General features: G+C 36.3%; 1 protein-coding gene and 1 long non-coding RNA gene across 15 annotated transcripts in view; one reads left to right on the forward strand and one right to left on the reverse strand.

Moving 5' to 3' along the window:
- Positions 1 to 52: 52 nt before the first annotated feature.
- LOC138758711 (semaphorin-4E) overlaps positions 53 to 22,904 on the reverse strand; it is a 55,358-nt gene continuing 32,506 nt past the window's right edge. For all 14 annotated transcript variants that reach the window (XM_069928040.1, XM_069928046.1, XM_069928044.1 and 11 more), the window contains 9 exons: positions 21,297 to 21,407; positions 17,116 to 17,267; positions 15,458 to 15,633; positions 11,325 to 11,481; positions 7,029 to 7,251; positions 3,140 to 3,255; positions 2,871 to 3,037; positions 2,636 to 2,688; positions 53 to 1,462 (listed from right to left, as the gene is read on the reverse strand). In XM_069928040.1, the coding sequence (XP_069784141.1) occupies positions 681 to 1,462; positions 2,636 to 2,688; positions 2,871 to 3,037; positions 3,140 to 3,255; positions 7,029 to 7,251; positions 11,325 to 11,481; positions 15,458 to 15,633; positions 17,116 to 17,267; positions 21,297 to 21,407 (1,937 nt within the window). In that variant the 3' untranslated portion in view covers positions 53 to 680. The remainder of the gene's footprint in view (positions 1,463 to 2,635; positions 2,689 to 2,870; positions 3,038 to 3,139; positions 3,256 to 7,028; positions 7,252 to 11,324; positions 11,482 to 15,457; positions 15,634 to 17,115; positions 17,268 to 21,296; positions 21,408 to 22,904) is intronic.
- LOC138758712 (uncharacterized) lies at positions 958 to 22,400 on the forward strand. The gene is made up of 3 exons (XR_011354391.1): positions 958 to 1,070; positions 19,024 to 19,098; positions 22,178 to 22,400. It is a non-coding gene; the product is annotated as an uncharacterized lncRNA (long non-coding RNA).

Genomic DNA, 22,904 nt, shown 5'->3' on the forward strand with positions numbered 1-22,904 from the left:
AATGATTTTCTCCATTTCTTAATGATCATATTGTGCCAAACAATCATAAAACTAAGTTTTATAAATGTGTATTCACTGATAATATGAATGGTAAACATTAATCACATACATTCCAATACTAAATAGAAGGACTAAAACTTAAGAAAAACAGAAGATTCAATCACAGTATAATAAATATTTTCACAAAACACAAAGAGAAATTAAGTGATTCCACATGCCAAGAGATCAGTAAAACTCACCACGTGTATGGTATGAGAATTAAGGCAACAATGTGGTATTCTTTTTGACAATTCATAGTCTTTCAACTATGTTGGGACGAAATGATCAATGTGCAGCTAACCCTATAGTACCTCTCTATTCAAAGCACATTTTTAAGTTGTAGAGTTTTTTAAAAAAAAATAGAGATCCAAGAATCATTACTTTTCTCCCAGGGTGAAATATACTTAACAGAATACAATGTACACTCCATTACTGAATGTATCATATGGCTTTCTTTTCCACATTAAATTAGTCCAGATAAAACAGACTCTCTGACAAAAGCATCTCTGTGGGTGATAGGAGCAAATTGGGAGGGCGGGGGTGGGAGGAAGGGTCAGAGACAGGATGGAAAGGGCTACATTGCATTATCCAATATTCAAGGCATGTGGATTTTCCAAAGCATCAATAACATTTAATTAGGCTCATGTTTTTGATTCAGTCTGATCGGCATCAATGTATTCCAATTCATCAGGAACAAGCAATGGCCTAGCACAGCTGGAGTTAGGATTCTCTGGTGGTGTAGAATTATTGTTGCTGTTCTCAAGTGAATTTGGATTGGTGAAACTTGTAAGTGGGAGATCAACATTACTTAGTGCACCCTTTAGTTGAATACTTTCTGACACTGATGTTTTCTCCTCCAGCTGTGGCATCGAATTATTCAAAATGATGGCTGATGCTCTTATTGTATTTCCATTTCCAGATGGCCGCAATAGTATCGGTACATGACCTTTATAAATATTCCATGCGAGAAGAAGTATGAACATCATGATAAAGAGTACCAGGAAACCTTTCAATGTTAATTCTGTTTGAAGGTAATTTTGTATTATTGGCAAGTTACCCATGCGAACACTGTTGCCTGGTAAAGTTGGCTCACTGGCAGATTTCACACCAAAAAGCATCTTTGTTGGAAGTGGATTTTGATCCAATCTATGTTTATACGAAAAGTGAAGAAAATAGCTGGCTGTTATCTGTGAAAGTGTTTTCCCAGCCACTGATTCAACAGACAGGCAATCATACTGTCCTTCATCTTCTGCAGAAACATTCAGAATTAATAATGCATCACTGAAGTGAATGTATCTTGAATCTGCTGGAATTTTTCTATTTTTGTGTAACCATTGCAGTTGAGCCAAGTTAGACATAGGGTTACAATGCAAAACCATGTTGTTTCCAGGAAGAATTTTTTGCTTTTCCACTTTATATATTTCTGAACAAGAGAATATTTGTGTTAAAATTAATATCAGCAAATTATTATTGATATAATCATTTTTTAAATCATGAAAATTTACTTCAAAATGGGTAAAAATTCTAACAGATGTAGTGCAATTTTGCCAAATGTACCTTTTTAATGTGCAGATCTCAACAGTATACTATATTATTTTACATGCACCCAGTCAGATCTAGATATCACAGATGCACTTTGCAACATGGAAGACTGCAGAATCCCATCTGATTCTATCCTTTCTGGGCTAAAAGATACAGAACCTATTGTCTCAAGGTTTTGCTAGATTTTAGCCCTTTTAATGTTGCAAATTGTCAAATCTTGGCCCAATAACTAAATGCGTATGAGATGGTTTACTGGCAGAACAATCCAATTTGTTATTCTGATGAAGGAGCCAGAAAATAAACTGGATAAGCAAAATGGAGGTGTACATTGAGTATTAATTAAGAATAATTTTAAAAGATGCAATTTCTATCATTGCATGCAGGCTTTTTAATGATAAATTAAGTTAAAGTTTGATTCTATTTTCATGCTTAAAGTTGATTAAAATAGGGACCTTTGGGCTCGTAACACTACCACTACCATAGAACCTCTTTTAACAGAGCATAGATCAATCAAGCAGGTGTTAATGTTACAAAGGCATTGACAATTCAACTACTTGGGGCCCTGTCAGCTCTGAGCAGAGAAATCTTTATCATCCTATTTCCTTATTTCCCTATAGCACTGCAATATTTTGTCTTTCTTATGTTCATCCACTTCCCTTTTTTTGTTTTTTGCCTCATAACTACACCCAAGTGCAAATTACAGTTGGTAAATAATCTGCTAGCATTTCTTTGGAAGGAAACTGGACCACATTGCATAAACCCTGTCCAAGTTGAAGGCTCAATGCAGAGAAAAAACTGATTTCTTTTGAGCAAGACTCTGCACTGTAGTTAGATGGTCCATTTTAAAACATCTGTAACTTAACATTATTTTGTTTGCAGAATTATGTCACTCCTTTGGCAAACCACCTGAAATGTACAAAATTAAATATACACAAATTCTGAGTTTTGAGGAAATAGCTCTGGGTGATGTTGATGAGGCAGGAAGGTGGAAGACAAGGACAACACAGAATTTAAGCCATATCTATGGAGCATACCATATAGCTACAGAACATACCATGGCTAGGACATTTTGAAGGATCTCCATTCTCTATATTCTGAACTATGTTCCTAAAGATAAAAATAAATATTAAATCAAAACCCTTATACAAAAAACACAGCATCCACAAATAAAAAAGTTCTTCATTTAACCAGACCTAACCTTATCAATGGTAGGTCTACTTCTCCAAATAATGACAAATTAATTTAAAAATCTGGCACAAAATATTCATAGTCTTACATGATTTACTCACTTGCTATTAATTATTTTCTTTGAAATGGAAACACATTGGCTTGTAGTTTTATTCCACCCACAGTAAGGGTCTCTTGACAGTACACAGTCCAAACAATTAAGATGTTGAGTACAAATAGCAACAGGCACCTGTACCACCAGTGATGGGGACCCAACGTACAACTGACCCTTGGAGACAAATAAAAGTTGTGAAATTGATACATTGTTAAATGAAATACATATTCAAAGTAGAACACCACAAAAGCAAAAATATTTGACTTCTTGTTATACCCTTTTGGAAGAAAGTTGTAGGTTTTGTACTGGTTCTTCAGAAAGAAACAATTGCACCTCCTCGATAATAAACATTTCACTTTCCAAGCTCAGGGCTTTATGTAGGTATCCATTATCTAGAAAAGAACACGGTACATTAACATGCAGATTTTGAATATGATCATGAAGAAATACATCCTTATAATTGAATTTTATGGTGTATCCCCAACATTATAATTCACTCCACTGAACCTTTGTTAAACTCAAACCAGAAGTAATGAGGCCCATGTTCTGCCACAAAACTGGAATTGATCCAATGCAGTGGTTCTCAACCTTTTTCTTTCCACGCACATACCACTTTAAGTATTCCTTATGCCATCGGTGCTCTGTGATTAGGAAGGGATTGCTTAAGGTGGAATGTGCGAGGAAAGAAAAAGTTTGAAAACCACTGTTTTAATCCTACCTAATTGACTTGTTATATGCATGGTTTCATAACTCCAAAGGAAATGGACCAATGACAATTTTTCTCAAGCAAAATATTCCAGTAATAATTTGGTCTAGAGCAGTGATTCTCAACTTTCCCTCTCCACTCACATACCACCTTAAGCAATCCCTGACTAATCACAGAGCATCGATGACATAGGGATTATTTAAAGTGGTATGTGGGTGGAAAGAAAATGGTTGAGAACCACTGGTCTAATTACCTGCTTCTTTTCATTATACTAAATTTAATGAAACCAACAAATCTTGGGCCTCATGGTAATTTCTTTGCCAATCACCTGCCTATGAGTTGGTTTCTTTTCACCAAAAAGGAGGAACTAAAGAGCAAAGAAAAAGAAAAGAAAATTGCCAGTACTGTGGTAGTTACTTTTAAACACATGAACTTATTCCATTTGAATCTTTATCATGGACAGTGGATACAAATGGCAATCTTGTTATCAATAAATGTGCAGGACTTAATGTCATATGAAAAGATTTGATCAGATTTGTGCAGACAGATAGGTCAGGAAAAAGATCGGGGTCCTCTTCTCAAATTTTGAAAAGACAGAATCAGAATGTACTTATTTTGTGAGATTAGTAGACCCACGGCGAACCCAGTTTTTAAGCTCCTTTAAGTGAAACTTGTTCTCTTTCTGTCTGGATAGAGATCTCCCAATATAGGGGGCAGGAGTTATATAATTTTTTAATCACAGCTAAAGTTTTCTCCTGCACTAGTTTTGATCACCTGAGGAGAATGTAAGAAATTTTCAAGATTTGTTTTCTTAATTATCCCTTTTTCCCCAGATCCTGGGAGGTTATGTAGCTTCTGGGTGAAACAGAATGCATTATTAGGCCCAATATAGCACAATTTTGCAAAGAACACTTTTAATGTTTGCATACACGTTCCAGGAAGAACTTAACCAAATTCCTTCCTTGGGACCCTCTGTAGTTTCCTTCCACTTGCCAGTGACTTTAACTCTCCAATCTCATAGGGAATTTGAGCACAGTTTTGCAATACAACTACTTGATTTAGGAAGAAGCTACATTTCTCCAGTGTCTTTCACATCCATTGCAGAACATTCCAATGAATTCTGTAAGTGCAGTCATTATTGTAATAAAGGAAATGCAACATTCAATTTGTGCAAAGTTACCACATAGTGACACAATTATCTGTTTTAATGTTGTTCTACCCAAGCCTAGATAAATGATTTGGACATGCTCTCTTAAATCGGAAACCAGGTTTCATAAATTAATTTAATGATTTAATTAAAGTCAATAGAAAAGATTTGTGACTTATTCCTTGTATGTCAGGGACATTGTTTTACATCATGGAATAAATATAAATACTAGTTACAACCATCTCTAATCAGTTCCCAGAGATTCCCACTTGGAAAACTCAGGAGTCAAACTTGTGTAGTCCCCACTTTCTCTTGGCTGTATTTACACAGCAGAAAATTGCAGTCCTTTCTGAGTAAAAGCATCTTTAAAAAAAATCAATAATGCAACCAAAAACACGGACAATAGAAAATTAATGAGTCCACAAAAAGTTATCAAAAGCTACCCACAGCATAAGTGATTCATCAGTAAAATGACAAATCCATTAACACAAGAGAGAATTAAGCACTAAAGTGGTGTAGCACGAGCCATGTTTTGCTTGCAACCCATTCTAAATGGCTTAATGGAGGCAAATTGGTTATTGGTAAATATACTTGTAAAAAATGAGATATATTTTTTTAACATTTATTTGTAGACGTGAATTACTACCCAAATGTCAGGATGAACACTCTTTAATCAATGCAGGCCCATCACAGACTTTGACCTCCCATCCATTGAAGATATCTACATGTGGCGCTGCCTCAGGAAGGCAGCCATCATCATAAAGGGCTCCCATCTCACTAGTCACAACCTCTTCTCATTGCTACCTTCACGCAGAAGATACAGAACCCTGAGGACCAGCACCTCAAGGTTCCAACAGCTATCAGGCTCTTGATCCTCCTCTTATTACACTAATCATAATCTTCTCCAACACCATAAAAGGACTATCTGCACTACTGCAAATTCATTTTTTTTCTTGCACTACAATGACTGTGAATATTATCATCCATTATCTTTTGTATTTAATGTCTAATTTCAATTCAAATTATGTTTTATATTGTAGTTTAAAAGATTTCAGTAAAGTTTTTGACAAGATCCCACATGGGAGGTTAGTTGAGAAGGTTATGACACTAGGTATCCATGGAGAGGTTGTAAACTGGATTCGTAATTGGCTGGGTGGGGGAAAATAGAAAGTGGTAGTGGATGGTTGCTTCTCAGACTGGAGGCCTGTGATGAGCCTGTGATAACACAAAGATGAGAGACAGTGTGGTCAGCGAGGAAGATTTTCAAAGCTTGCAGAGGGATCTGGTCAAATGGGAGAATAGGCCAAAAAAATGGCAGATGGAGTTTAATACAGTCAACTGTGAGGTGTTTCATTTTAGAAGGATAAACCAAGGTAGGATATACACAGTAAATGGTAAGGTGCAGAGGAGCAAAGAGATCTGGGAATACAGATACATTGTTCCCTAATAGTGGCATTGCAGGTGGACAGGGTTGTAAAGAAAGCTTTTGGCATTTTCGCCTTTATAAATCAAAGTATTGAGTATAAGAGTTTGGATGTTTTGTTGAAGTTGTTAAAGATATTGGTGAGGCGAGAAGATATTCTAGGATGTTGCAAGGTCATCAGGAGTTGAGTTTGAGCGAAGAAGAATAAGGGAAGATTTGATAGAGGTTTACAAGATTATGAGAGGTATAGACAGAATGGATGCAAGTGGACTTTTTCCACTTAGACTGGGAGAGATAAATATGCAAGGTCATAATTTTAAGCTCAAAGGGGGAGCATTGGGGGAAGTTCTTCATTCAGAGAATGGTGGGAGTGGGAATGAGCTGCCATTTGATATGGTGAATGCGAGCTCGATCTCGTGTTTTAAAAATAAATTGGATAGATACATGGATGGGAGAGGTCTGGAGGGGTATGGAATGGGAGAAGATCAGTGGGACTAGTGGGAGATGGTCGGCACAGACTAAATGGCCTATTTTCTGTGTTGTAGTTTTTTTAAATAAAGTTGGATTGAAGCAAGAATTTCTGTGCACGTACAGTATGCATTGTACAATGGGCATGACAGTAATCTTATTATCATAATTTAAGTGAATCAATAAATGAAGTCTAGTGTCAGTCAATATAATGCATAATACAGGAAAATTAGGCAAACTTTCTGAGTAAACTAGTTTCAAATCTTTTGTAAGTCATTCTCCAAGGAGGCAATTAATCCATAGTAAGGTAGCATTTTCTGATGAACAATTAAAATGTAAATGTCAGTTTAACATTGTAAAACCAGATTGGCAGTATAGTATTTCCACAGAAAATAACTTAATTGTACAGAAAATAATTTACCTGTTCCCAGAAAAAGAACATCATATTCTTTCAGGTTTGCAGCCATAACTCTATCCACAGCTATCTGGGTGTACTTCACACCTTGCTTCACTAATTTGGGTCGATTGTTTATGGGGGTTACTAAATCATCCATTAAAGGGTGATCTCTAACAAACTGGAGTGTTTTGTCTGGCAGATCGAGGGAAGTCTTGAAGCCACTCTTACGGATATTACTGTTGATACACTGGGAAAAACATAAAAGTTGCTGGATTAGTTGAGCCTTCAATTGTTACAAACTTAAAATCCTTAAGATAAGATCGAAACATTGTTTGTAAAAATTAGGTAGAGTTAGTATTGTTGGATACAATCCTTTTTTCTCTTTGTACTAAAGTGAAGCATTCTCATCGATTGAAGGTGCTGGGCTCAAATTAGAGGATTGTCATGTGAGCAAACAGTGGTTCTTGTAAGAATCTGCACAATGAATGCTGTAGGGCTTCTTCTGTGGAATCAGAACGAAGCAAGAATTTTACTGCACTCAAGAATCACACATCTGAGCTCAAAGTTAAGAGTCAATGAGGGTTCAGGTGTGGAAAACAAGTGAATTTCCCCAATCCAAATCAAAGGAGCCTGAGACAAAATGTCACATTCACAACTTGAAATGTCTGATCAATCCTGAATAACTTTTCCGGTCTTTACAGTTTGGTATATTGCTAAAGGATCTGTCTGCTCTATTGAAATGTCACTTTCTTTACTTGCACTAATGTCAACTATGAATATTATGTATCTATCTTTTGATATTTATTATATTTTTTATGTCTTAGCATACTGAGGTAATTTAATTTTTACTATTGTAGTTGGCTGGAGCAAGAATTTCATTGGATCTGTACATTGATCCTGTGTACAGTAATATGACATTTTCTGCTCAAGCTACTTCACTGATATTCTTCATATTTTAGACCTTTTGGTACAGTTTGCTAAAATGATCAATGATCAAACTTCATTTGTTTTATTTTATATATTAAATTTTTTGGCTTAAATGCTCAGATTTGATTTAATAGCACAAATTTCCAAAATGCAGCTGGACAGAAAATTACTCTAGATAATTAACTCACAATATTGTGTAAGACAAGCTATTACTTCAGAAATTTATAGAAAGATTCCAGTTTTTATGATCTGTCTGAGATGGTTGATTTCTGCTGAATTAATTACATGAGAAATCAAATAAACTATCACATTTGGCACAGTAGTAAAGCACCAGGGCTATGGTTCTGATAACTAATCACTGGTCTGCAAGAATGTATTACACATAAACACATCCTGGATTTGTATGCATGCAATGAACGTTTACACCAAGTTGTAAATGAGGTTTGACTGGTTGAGTTAATCTTTTGTGAAGTTGTACCTACCATAGATCGGTTCATCTGCTCAAATAGAAAATGAGAAGAAAAAAAAGTTATAGGATACATATTAGTCTTTGGTAATTTGTGTTTTAAAAAAAGTGCCAGATAATCAGTCATAGGTTGATCTTCAGTGACTTCAATGGATCTAAATGTGAACTTTCAGTTCAATGCTCATGATCAACCCAAATTTATAACCACAGTGAATCAAGAACCTGCTTAATATTTCCCAACAGAGCATGGATTTGATGCAACACTCTTGGTCCTCCAGTCCAAACACTAATTGACATATATCCCTTTGTACATCTTTTTTTTTTAAAAAAGACATCCTCTTAGGTTGTGTACCTCTGTGTTATAAATCCAGAACAAACCTCTTCCTTTTTGTTGCTGCACTTTGGTTTTTTAAAATATTTTATTTTAAAAGTTTTAAACCATAATTACATTTCAATTAATAATGAATCATATATTAAAAAACAATACATGTGGTATATATAATCCTACTCCCTCTTCCATCCCTCCCATGTACCCCCTAAAAAGAACAGAGGAGATTTTCAAAAATGCATACACCAATTCAAATCAACCACTGTGAAACTGAAAATAACCACCAGGATGAGCTATTGAGAGTTTAAATCTTGAAACAACATTTTCAGAAGAAAATGATATTTATCACATAAACTATGTTTTTTTTTCAAGAGGAATACAAGATTTCAATTCAGTATGCCATCTTTGCATTCCTAAATCCATATCTGATTTCCAAATAATAGCTGCACATTTCCTAGAAATAGCTGAAGCTAATTGTAAAAATCTAATTTGATATACAGTTAATATTAATTTTAAACTAATTTTAACTTGGAAATTTAAATTAGGCAGTTTACAACTTGCACACTTTCAAAATTATAATAAATCTGCCCAGTGTGGGCTAAGATATAGTTAACTAAAAGAGATGAAAAATTTATACAAGAATTTATTTTAAAAGGAATTCAAAATTATTAATAGATACAAAAGATCCACCAATTTTGAAATATTTAATTGAATTATGGAATAAAATAGGTTGGAAAGGTATGATTTCCCATAAAATACCTTTGTATCGAAATAAGCTCTTTCCTTGCACTTTGTTGTGCCAGGATCATGGTAAAAAGGGACCTGGCTCTCCCCCTAATAATGATAATAATAAGTCTGGATATGGAAAATTGCCTGTGACGGCCGTTAGTGGACAGACTGGTGAATGGTACAGCCAGATCTGGACCTGCTTTCATTATGGCCAGCACTATTAGTGTATCCAATGCTGGATGCAGGCAGCACTGACTCCACATGTAGTTTGACCAGATCCTGTCATCACCACCTATTGGACGTGCTGAAAATTTCCATCTCCACTCTCAGTTCAGCTTGTTACTATAGAATTTACTTTGAAAGTGTTGAAAATTTAGAAAATTTATTAGCACAGACACGATCTTTCTTTCCACTTTGTCCATGCCGACCACGATGTCAACGTCAATTTGTGTGCATTAGGTCCTCATTATTCCATACCTTTCTTATCTAAGCACCTGTCCAAATGCATTTTAAAGGTTGGAATTGCGTACTTCTACCACCTGCTCTGGCAGCCTGTTCCAGATAAACACCACCTTTATGTGGCTAAAGTTACCACTCAAATCTCCTTTAACTTTCTTCTCCTTTCATGCATCCTCGAGTTCTAAACATCACTGCCCTTGGAAAAAGCCTCCAACCACCTATGTAGGCTCCTCAAAATTTTACAAACTTCTATAAAGTGTGGAAAAAAAACTTACCTCAGCCCTCCATTGCAGATAACATCCTGGCAAATCTCTTCTGCACCCTCTCTAATTCTATTGTATTCTTCCTGTAGTGTGGTGTCCAGAACTAGACATAAATGCCATCAAACCAATGTTTTGTACAGCTGCAACATGACATGCCAACTCTTGCACTCAATGCCCTGGCCTATGAAACACACATACTAAACAGAGAGTAAAAGAATACAAATGCTGGAATCTGGAGCAACAGCAAACTGTGGTGGGAACTCAGTGGGTCAGATATCTGTGGGTGGAGAGAGATAATAAATATTTCAGATTGAGACCCTGCATCAAGACTGAATGTGGAATCTTTAACAACTCCCCCCCTCCTGTCACTTCTCCCCCTCCCCCTCACCCCCCGGTGCTCGTAGCATTGAGGACCCTAGTTAAGTCAGATTATTTATCCCTTTATGGGAATGGGGTTTATCCTAAGTGAAGCCAATCTTTTTTTTTCTTATTCTTTCTCTTTTCTTGTTTCTTGGTGGGGTGGAAGGGTTCCTCTTATTTTGTTCTTCTTCCTCTCTATTTTTTCTCCCTTTGGTTCATCATTGATATTGAATTTGCATTTCTGTAGTATTATTGTTTATAATAATTAAATCACATGTTGACTCTTTTTTCTCACTTTTTTAAATATCGAATGAGGACCGATATTTGTATTATTTTGTTTAATATTTATTGATCTTTTTGATTATTCTTTGTTTTGATTGCAAGCTGATTTAAAATTCTAAAAATAAAATATTCAGAATAAGACTGAATGTGGAAAGAAGAGATGGCTAGTATAAAGATATAATAGCCCCTTTTGGTGTTTGATTCCATTCATGCCTCATTCCTGGGAAAGCATCCTAAGTATTCAGCAGTGGAATAAATCAATACCGGAACTCATTCCATATAACCATATAACCGTTTACAGCACGGAAGCAGGCCATGTCGGCCCTTCAAGTCCGTACTGGTTCACTTGAACAACTCAAATCACCTTTTCAGATGAATTCAAAATTATTCCTCGTAACGTGAAAAAAATAAACATCCAGTATAATGTGGGAAAGCTCTGTAAAATACTCCAACTCTTAAATTAATATGAAGATATATTTCCATTCAAGGAAAATTTTCATACTTACAGCACCTGGCCGAGGGACAGGAATTGTTCCACTGTACATCACCCACTTGATGCGAGATTGTTCCACTGTTATAGGTGACTTGAATTTTCCTTCATTGAACACCTCCTGAATTTTTGACATTCTGAAGGCACAAACTGCAGAAATGTCCTGTTTTCCCCTAAACAATCAAGTATTACATTGTAGCTTTATCATCGGACAATTCCTGATGAACACAATTTTCTCTAATATTATCCCTATTATTAATTACTGACAGACTTTATCTCATGTTTAATGTAATGATGACATTAGATAATTCTGAAGTTTATTGATTCGTGAGATAAATGCAAAATAGTTTTTTTTTCTCTCCACTCAAGTCACACTCTTTCCCCGCACCCCCCCCCCCCCCCACCAACCAAAGAGAATCACTCGCACAAACACACTGTAAGATGTTCTCCAGGTTTGGTCTGACTGGTTCCTTGCTGAAAGATGAACAAGTCAACACTTTCAAAGTAAATTGGCATTTGCAAAGTAAAAATAATACTGTAATAAATGGTTGAGACAAGCGAAGCAAAGTAGCAAATCATAAAATACTGCAAGTGTTGGATAGCTGAAAAAAGAACAAAAAGTTGGAAAGCAGTCATTATTCCTGGTTGGTGCTGTTTAACTGATCTAACAAGTGGGACATTGAAATTGTACTCATTTTTATTGGAAGGAAAATTTAAGTCATCAACCAGGGCTTCAAGTCTGATTCACCAAAGCAAATCCCCATAAAGTTGAATTCAGTGTTTCTTTCTCAATCTTTAACTCCCTGGCAATAAAGGGTCACTATTCTAATTATTTGTTCTACATCAATGGTTCTCAACCTTTTTCTTTCCACTCACATCCCACTTTAAGTATTCCCTATGCCATAGGTCCACTGTGATGAGTAAGGGATTGCTTAAGGTGGAAAGAAAAAGCTTGATAACCACCGTTTTCATCATCCCTCATTGACTCGTGAGGTGCACGGTTTCAGAACTCCAAAGGGAATGGGCCAATGGAAATTTTTCTCAAGCAAAATATTTCAGTAACATTTGGGTCGAGAGCAGTGATTCTCAACCTTCCATTCCCACTCACATACCATCTTATGCAACCCCTTACTTATCACAGAGCACCGATGGCAGAGGGATTACTTAAAGTGGGATGTGAGTGGAAAGAAAAAGGTTGAGAACCACTGCTCTACATGTTCAATTCTGCTGTATAATTGATATTTTTAGAAAAAAGTGTTCTATTCCTCCTACCAAAGTGAGCCACCTTGCATTTCCCATATTATATTTACGTCTTCCTCATTTCTTCACTCTATTATTTTGCAGCTCTATATTTTCTCACATCTAACTTTTTATCATTGAACTTTTAAGTAATGCTGTCCTTTCAGCTGTATCATGACAACATATTGGGATTAGTTGAAGGCCAACTATTGATCCCTATGGCCCTCCATTAGTCACAGCTTGGCAGACTGAAAATGACCCAGTTATTCCTTCACTTTTTTTCCCCCTTAAATTGCTATACATGTTAATATATGTGATATCAGTGTGTGAGACATTTTATGTAGTAATCTTAGTTTAGAAGTTTACTGAAAGCCTTTTCAAAATCTATATATACCAAATTCAATCATTCCCCTTAATCCTAGTAAAATCCTTTTTTTTTGCAAATTACCTATCTTTCCCTTAAATTTGCAAACTATTAAAGGAATTATTATAGAGCCTGATGGATTTTGGAAAATGTTTGCTCACCCTTTACCATTTCCTCAGTTGCATCTCTTAGAAACCTGGGAATTCATATGACGATTTGCTGGCTTCAGTAATCTTTATTTCCCAAGTATTTTCTCTTCAGTGATATTAACTGTTCTAGTTTTATTAGTCATTGGTCCTTGGCACTCCAGAAATTCAGATGCATTTATTTGATTGAAAATTCAATAACTTAATTTTATCAGTATAATTCAATAGAAAATTGATTCTTTATCTCAGTGATAGAAAGTAATGGCCATTTTTAGTTCTTTTTGCATCAAATCCAACTGAGCACTTACCATGATGTGCATCACAGGGATATTTGGTTCACATTGTGCTAAGGTCACCCATCATCACACTGCTGAATGGAACTGCACTGCTGCAATGTTCCTTTCCTCACCCTATTGCTGTCACCCACCTGGGCAGCACAGTTAGCATTCGGCTATTACAAAGACAGTTTGAATCTGGCGCTGTCTGTAAGGATTTTGTACATTCTCCCCATACATGGGTTTTCCCTGGGTGCTCTGGTTTCTTCCCACCCTCCAAAACACATATGCCTGTAGGTTAATTTGGATGTAATTGGGCATCTGGAGTTTAAATGGCCAGAATCAGCTTCTACCATGTTGTAAATAAAAAAATTTAAAAATTAATTTAACCGGCATCTTCTTCTTGTTGGTTATCACTCCTTCAACCTCAAAACTTTGTTGTCCACCCAATCCACAGCAAACCTTTGTTTACCCTTGTTTCCTAATTTATAGGCATTCTGCTTGTTTACCTTCTTCCCTTCCCAAATGAAGATTCTGCCAACATACATCCCATCCCACATCAAAAACAATCTATAGTTCCTTTTCAGTGTTCAGTCTCAATCCTCTAAATATTGGACTCTGATACCTTGAGCAAACACCCACTATCCTTCTCTGAGCTCAACCTCTGGCAATAAAGATCAAACAGCGAATTTATGATTTTGTTTCTGCAATATAATTTCTAAGCAATTGTGCCCTTTTCACTGGAAAGAGAAATCAAACATTAAACTAATATTTCCTGATTATTATATTCCCGCATCGAACTTGTCAGTCACCAACGAGCCTGCAGCAGACGTGGACATACCCCTCCATAAATCTTCGTCCGTGAAGCCAAGCCAAAGAAAGAAGAAGAAAAAAGAAAGAAATATCTCCTGCTTTACATCTGCTGAGCATACATTATTTTTATTTTGTTCTTCTTTCTTCCAAAATTGGAGAAACATTTACTCACTTTTCTATATATTTTGCTCATTTTATAACAATCTATTTGACTGCTTTTTTAAAAAGTTTTTGATCAGATACTTTTGCTTCCTAAACTCTCTCAGTTCCCCAACATACATCTTTTATTGTCAATGCAATCCTCCTTTTTGAATTGAATTATAATCATAAACTTCTCCATCACTGAGTGATACTTACCCTGTACAATATGATGTAACTGCTGGAGAAATAAGAATGATTTCTGGCTTAAAAATGCAAAACTGTTGATCATTTACATTCTTTTTTTCAATCAATCCAAGAGATTAGATTTCATGTTCCATTCTCTAGTTGTGCTGAATGAATTATCCTTAATCAGGACAGAATTTGGACTACTAAAATTGTCATTAATATCTTAGGGGTGAGAATGGAAACATAAAGTAAATACGGAATTCCTGGTATTGATTATTCTTCAGTACCCTTTTTATATAAAAAAAAGAGCATTTTGGGGAATTTTTCTCATTAAGTCTGGTGACACAGAATGTTCTAAGATCATAACGCAGCATTCATTTCACAAGATACCCTGTACATGCCATCATATCCCAGACTAAAAGAGTGAGCATTGTGGGAATGTATTCAAGAAGATGGTTCATCACCATCCTCCCATTGACAATAATGGATGGGATTGACAGAAATATCTTCATCATTTTATCAATAAAATATTAAATCCAGTATAAAATTGTGAAACATAAAGAATTTTATAAATGTCCTGTATAGCCAATAGTAATATTGTTTGGAAAAGTTAAAAATTAAGTGAATGTTGAGGGAAGAAGAATAAACAATAGGGGGGCACGGTTAGTCCAATGCTGTTATAGCACCAGCGATCAGGACCTGGGTTAGAATCCCATGCTGTCTGTCTGCTACCCATATGACCGCGTGGGTTTTCCCCAGGGGCTCCGGCTTCCTCCCACCCTTCAAAACATACTGGGGGTTGTAGGTCAATTGAGTGTAATTGGGCAGCAGGGGCTCATGGGCCCAAAGCGCCTGTAATCACACTGTATGACTAAATTTAAAAAAAAACAGAACAAGAAAACAATTAACCTTTAATTCCTGACTTTAATTACACAAATCTGAGCAACACAATTTGCTTGGCTTGTATATCACTGTTTATTCTTACCACTGTGGAGTAAAAACTGTATAAAAAATATTGTCTCTCCAGTTTGCTGCCCTCAACACAAAGACATCTTGAATGACATTGAATGGAAAGTTTATCTCAGGAGCAGAACACATTAGGCTGGCTTTCAGAAAGGTGGTCCATTTCCTTTGGAGAGTTCGTTGGCCACCTCGATCCCCCTGAGATAAAAAAAAGGCAAGAATCAAAAACTTACTTCAAGTTCTTATCATTAGCTTTAGTAATAAATCTGAATCTGTCCAACTGATAGCCTTCTAGCATTGATATGCCAGAGGGTACCAAGTGGAATGATTCAGTTTTATGATTTTTCATTATGTCACAAGATGATGAAAAAGCCTGAATTAATGCAAGTCTTTCCTTTTTCCCTAGCTTACAATGCTTATGGTTCTTGTCACCATTAGAATTCTTGAGCCTTCCAATTTCAATTTTTGAGGAATATGCATGCTATATATCCAATTTCTGTTGAAACATTAACAAGAGTCATGCAATAGATTGGGGATGTTTAACTCCACCTCTCCCAACAAAAAAAAACAAATTCTCTTTCACATGTAGATTATCCAATCCATTCTGTAGGTTGAGGAAGGAAATTAATGTTGATATGGTACTGGTGAAAATATCAGACATATGAAAAATTCTGTTTTTTTTCTGTCTCTAAACATTGTAGTAAGTAACTCACTGCATCAAGGACATCTACATTAGGTGGTGTCTCAAAACTACCTCACCACCCAGACTACACCCTCTTCACTCTGCTACCATCAGAAAAAAGCTACAGGAGCCTAAAGACAAGCATTCAATGGCACAAGAACAGCTTCTGCCCCGCTGCCATCAGATTCCTGTATAATAAATGAACCAAAGACAGTGCCTGACTTTTCGTGCACTATTTTTAATAGTAATGTCGTAAGATAGTTATAATATGAATGTTTGCAACATGATGCTGCAGGAAAACACGAATTTCATGGCTTGTTTTTTAAATTTAAAATACATTTAAAACTGATTCACAATTTGTTTGTGTAAAATACACATTTTGAATCAAGTTTGATGTGTCAATACAAGGAACACATTCATACATGCTATCATTTCAGTCTCCTTTATGACTTTCCACATTTCTTAATACAAGTTGTCTCCCTCCTTTTCCTACTTAATAGTTGCTATTGATTTTACTGGTGTTAAAATTTTGGATGTGTTTAAATCCTGTTGGTCCATCCACACTTAAAAATATTTTTGGCTGCCCAATCAGAGTTTAATTTTACCTGGAAAGGATTTGAACTTCATGCTCAGACGTGGAAGTTCACCATGGAACTCACAGCAGAACTCTGCTACATTATCATTAAGAATAAAATCGAAGCACTGCAGAATTTAGCCAAGTTCAAAAATGAATACAGCCATGTTGTGGCCATTGGATTACAGAAATTCACAAATCATTACCCTAAAACTGAAGATATGGAATAAAATTTGCTCACACAGACTTATGCAAAAGCAATCAAATAAATCCACACCAAATTTATTTTTAAACTTGTGTTTCTTGATGCATTTACAGATGTCACCGCTTCACATTATAGACAATGATACAACCAGTTTTCTTGGAACACAATTACAATCCTGCCCCCACCCTCCCCACGAAAGTGGGGATCGCCTGTACCTACCTTACATACTCGAGCAATTCTTGAAACCAGTAGCTTGTTGTAGAATTCAAACTCAACAGCTGTTTCACTGAAGAAAAGGTAGATCTTATCATCATCCTCGTTGGTAGCATCCTTACTCTCTTGAACCACATCCAGGTGTATAAAATTAGGTTCTGCTCAAAATATTTGACAACAAGAATGGAATAAAGCTGCCAGAAGGTAGGAAATCTGGGGTTGTGTATTAAATTGATATTGTATAGATAATGATACAAAAAAAATTTAACAAACAAAAAGGGGAAAAAATAAGGTAATGTAACTCGAAAACAAATTATATTGATGATGTGAAACCAAATGGGGAGGAAATAATGGATAGATGGAACAAGTTGGAGGAGGGGTTGAGAGAATGAACAAAAGAAGAAAACTGGATGGAGCAAGGGAGGTTCCACTGCAACTGTCTAGGGCCGCCATTTCCATCGGGGGATATACAGCTCCCTTGGTGGCCACAGCATATTTTAGGAGGGCCATGGACTAAAATCATGAATAAGGGAGGCCCAAGCTTTAGGGGCATGGAAACTGAATGGATTAAATGTCTTTTGGTGAATGAAAGGACTTTGCTGCTAGGCTTTACTATATAGTTACAAGCAACACGATATTTGTTGAAGGTTGGAGGCATTTGGAGACAGCTCATAAGGAACTCAATAAATGCAGAAAATTAACAATGTTTTTGGAGCATTTCTTGCTTCACCATTGTGTTTGACTGACATGGAATCAGCTTTGACTATGAATTACCTTTCATGTAATTTTCCTTTTTTGTTTCATTTCAAGGAAATAAGCATGCAGGTTGAAAAGTTTCCTTCCATATTTCTTGCATCCATAAGTGCCCTCATTTTCCTTTGAGTTTTTGTGATGAATAGTGAATGTATTTTTCCTTCTACTAGGCTTTATTGAAGAACATATGTATTGTTCATTATTTTCCATAAATTTTAAACTGACTTTTGAGCTAACTCTTGCAAGAAGTACTTTTGTTTTGTAATAATGAATTTTTGTTACCTTCAGAAATAATTTTACCCACAAGTTCCTTAGCAAAAAATACATGTTGGCAGTACTCGGTGAAGTACTTATTGTATGGTTTCATTACATCTCTGCAAACCCTTTTCTGTCTGTGTGTTTGATTTGTTTGAATACATCTTCAAATGAAAGCATGAGGCCAAGCAAGCTGAAACAACATTTAGAGACTGAACATAAAGAGAAGATAAACTTCAAAATCCTTTGAGATAATTGAGATAAGACAGATGATTTCTAAAATGTCACAGAAATTAGAAAAGAGTCTTCTTGCATCATGCAAGATAAGTGAATATATAGCTAAAAGTAGAAATGCTCAAAACATTACTTGGACACTTATTTTACTTTCAGTGTCCATAATAATATGACATCATGAACTTAAATGCCAAAGAAACTATTCAAGCAATTTCTTTCAGTAATTCCACTGTCATTTCAATCCAAGAAATTCTCCTTTTAATTAGACAAAGCCACTCTGCAATAAAACAAAGCTCTTCTCATGTCTTATGCCAGATTCTGGAATGGAAATGAGCTGATGGAAGAGATGTTTGCAAGAAGAATTAAAACAGATACTGAAGGACTGACTATTTTCAAAGAAGAATTAAATAAGTGAGGACAGTATTCCAATTGAGAACATAGTTGTCCGTGCAATTGATGGCACCGCTTCAATTGTTGGATGATACAGAGGGTGTATCACAATATCACAGAGGGTCTACCTGTAAAATGTTATATCTTCAGTCTTTACTCTTGATTGCATCATTCATAAAGGACACTTAGATGCTAAAACTTAGGGCATTTAAATACTTCACTTTCAATTGTCATAAAGACTGTAAACTTTATAAAAATCACATCCCCTGTCTATCCCAACAGCTGTGTGAAGAAAATGACAAACTTTCCAGATGCTGCTGCTACATGCCGAGGTGTGGTGGCTGTCCAAAGGAAAAGGTACCAATTTTTTCCTTTCTTTCTCGTAAAGAGCATGGAGAAAAACATTGATGTAAAGGCAGATATATTTTCTTTGGCATATATGAAACACAATTTATTGAATAAGACCTTGACAGGTAAACACAATAACTTCATTGATAGTAAGGAAGCCACTATTTCTTTCCTTAAAAAGCTTGAAGTCTATTGGAGCAATGAGATGTCAGAAATTTTTATAATTTCAAAATCTGAACACAAAAGCGGAGACTGTGAAGGACAATGACATTAATTACTGTTGATGTAAAACACCTCAAGCATATACACACAGATCTGCAGGAAAGATTTAATGACCAGTGAAGCCCAAATATCCTGTATTGAATATTAGATCCATTTGAGGACAACCCACTGATGTTAATGCAGAAATTCAAGAGGTTGATTGATCTTGCATGCTGTAATTTTAATCAATTTTTAAAAATGTTTGGGTGAAGATTAATCTATGAATATATTTCCAAAACTATGGGAAGAGGCTGAAATATTTTTCATTGCCTTTCCTTCAACATGCTTAGTTGAATTTAGATTCAGCAAGGTAGCTTCCTTGACACGCTCCAGGAACTGACTACATATCACAAGAGGTGACATTTGACCACCACCATCCAATTTGGGACCTGATATCAAAAAATTTGAACAGGAACATCAAGCTCAAGGATCTCAGAAAAAGTTTTATTTAATAAAAAATATTTTTAAAAGTTCTTCTTATTAAGTTTTCACATCCTCAAGTTTATGCTTAAGGCTTCTGAAGCGGGGCATAGCCAAAAAAGGTTGAGAATAGCTGGTCTAGGACAGCCACTCTCAACCTTTCTTTGGCTGTGGCTCCCCGAGAACTCTGCTCAAAGTTTATGGCCTCCTTCCCTGTGAAGCAGTCAAATTTAGTTGGTTTCTTCCATATTTCACTCCTACTGACTACATAAAAAATTTATGTTATGTGAGATGAAAAGAAAACAAGGCTTTTACTTAAGTGTACTGTGGTCCCCAGCTTGGTCTTGGGTACTGATGAGGCCATACCTTGAGTACTGCATACAATTCTAGTCTCCTTACTTGAGAAATCATATGCTGGCAGTACAGAGGAGATTCACCAAGTTGATTCCAGTGATGAGAGGATTAGCCTATGCTGAGAGACTGAGTAACCTGGGTCTGGAATTCAGAAAAATAATAAGGGACTTTTATTCTATTTTTTTATATTTACAACATGGTAGAAGCCGATTTCAGACTTTGAAAGCAGTGCCTCTCAATACATGCAATTAACCTACAACCCCATATGTTTTGGAGGGTGGGAGGAAACTGGATAACCCATCCAGGTCACAGGGATAATGCACAAAACTCCTTACACATAGGGTTGGATTTGAACATGGGTTGTTAGCATTGTGCTAACTGCTAAGCTAATTAATGCTAACATTTAGAAATATAAATTTATGAAAGGCCTAAAAGTGGCAGGAAAGTTGTTTCTATAATAGGCAAGGCTAGAACTAGAGGACAGACCTTAAGATTCCAGAGTAGATTTAGGATGAAGAGGAGGAGGAATTGCTTTTTCCAGTGAATCAATGGAATTCTCTGCTCAAGGAAGCAGTAGAAGCTGCCCCATTAAATATATTTATGACCTAGCTTTATATCGAGTAAGGGAATTGAGGGTTATGAGGAAAAGACAGGTAGGTAGACCTAAGACTACAGTCAGATCAGCATTATCTTATTGAAAGGCAGAGCAGGATCAACAGGCCAGATGCTTACTTCTGCTCCCATTTGAACTTCTGTTCGTTCCTCAGCTATCTGTCACCTTAATAAAGATGCAATTTCATTGATTGCTCACCATCTTTTACATGCTTCAGCTTTTATGATTCAGAATAATTATGACTTTTTTACTTTATAATATTACCACTGATAACTGAAATTACTCAAACCAGTGTTTAATCCACAAAAGTACAAAATAGTAGGTTTAGTTTCATTACATTTTTAAAGTGGTAATAATGGGTATCAGGTCTATTTGTATTAGTATTTAACCTTGAATGAAATTCCCACACACTTTAGATTGCACTCCAGATAGCAGTTGACGCAAAACACCAAATCATGTGCAACTCTCCATCCCACACCTCCTACATCATGAATAAAATCTGAAGAACAAAAAAAAATCCCATTGGCATCGTTTAGTATAGTACACAAGAGATGCTCACCATTTAGCCATGAAGTCTTATACTCTGTCCTCAGGTTGTTTTTCAGGCTACGGAGCAGAATGGGCTCAGAACCAAGAAAATTATTTGCTGTAGCTGAGTAAAATTCTCCATCTAAAATATATGAAGTTAATGTAATCAAGCTGGTGCTTTCATTCTGACTGGATTAAAGAATTTGCAATTATTGCTACCACATCTTGAACTCCCAACTGACTGGAAGTTAATGTTTGAAAAAGGGGTAATATATATTACTCAATACTGAGCTCAACTACATACACTATTCTTTTCAAAACCTAATTATCGTGTCAATTCACAATTATTCTTTATCCCATCCCATCTGTCTTTGAACCAAGATTAAAGCTGAAGCACAATTTTGCCATGCTTCGGTGATTATAATTTTACATCACAGGCAAAAGATTTTTGGTTTGAGGCCTGAACACCAAGGGAGTCTAATATTTTCAAATAAGGAATCTGTTATCACAGGTTCATTTATCCTTGTCCATTTTGTCTTTTTTTAATCCTTCAAGCTGGATCACTTTAAAAAACAGATCAGCCATTGTTATTTTCATGGCCCAGCTATCTGAAAATTGGACACAATCCTTTCAAGATAATATTTCATTGGCCATCACAAAAAAAAACTGCAGATGCTGGAATAGGGAGCAAAACAAAATTAAACTGAGTTCCTAGAGGAACTCAGCAGATCAAGCAATATTACTCAGGCAGTGAAGAAGGCCAAGGATGGACAGGTCAGAATGCAACCAGATGCTTGGGATAACCACTGTGCATAGAGTACAGATGCTCTGTGAAACAGTCCCCATATCTACAATGTTTTTGATCCAGATTTCAGAATCTGAAGGCTCTTATGTTTGTTTGTTTGATTCTAGCATCTGAAGGCTCTGTTTTGCTTGGAGGTTGCTAGAGTTGGAGCAGATATGTGAGAAACAGAAGAAATGTGAGAGAGGGCTCTATCAACCTCAATGACTGTAGCCCAGTAGCACTCACATTTACTGTGATGAAATGCTTCAGGAATCAACTTGCACCTAAATAAAGATCTGGACCCACTGCAATTTGCCTACCAACACAATCGCTCCACAGTAGATGCAATCTCACTGGCTCTCCATATAGAGGGTGTGCAGCGCAGATTTACAAGGTTAGTTCCAGGGATGGCGGGGTTGACATATGCTGAAAGGCTAAAAAAACTGGAATTGTATCCGATGGAGTTTAGATGAGGGGGGACATGATTGAGGTATACAAAATTATCAGGGGGATAGACAGGGTGAAGTCGGATTACTTGTTCCCAATGATGGGGGAGACGAGGACTAGAGGGCATAGTTTAAGAATACAGGGTAGGCCCTTTAGGACGGAGATGAGAAAACATTTTTTTACCCAGAGAAGTGTGAATCTGTGGAATGCTCTGCCACAGAGGGTGGTAGAGGCAGATTCGCTGATTATGTTCAAAAGAGAGTTAGATAAGACTTTAGTGGGCAAAGGAGTTGAGGGTTATGGGGATAAGGCTGGAAAGGGGTACTGATGGTAGCGATCAGCCATGATCTGTAAAATGGTGGTGCTGCCTCGATGGGCTGAAGGGCCTACTCCAGCTCCTATTGTCTA

This window comes from Narcine bancroftii, chromosome 3, assembly GCF_036971445.1.
Source record: "Narcine bancroftii isolate sNarBan1 chromosome 3, sNarBan1.hap1, whole genome shotgun sequence".
NCBI classification, from domain to species: Eukaryota; Metazoa; Chordata; class Chondrichthyes; order Torpediniformes; family Narcinidae; genus Narcine; species Narcine bancroftii.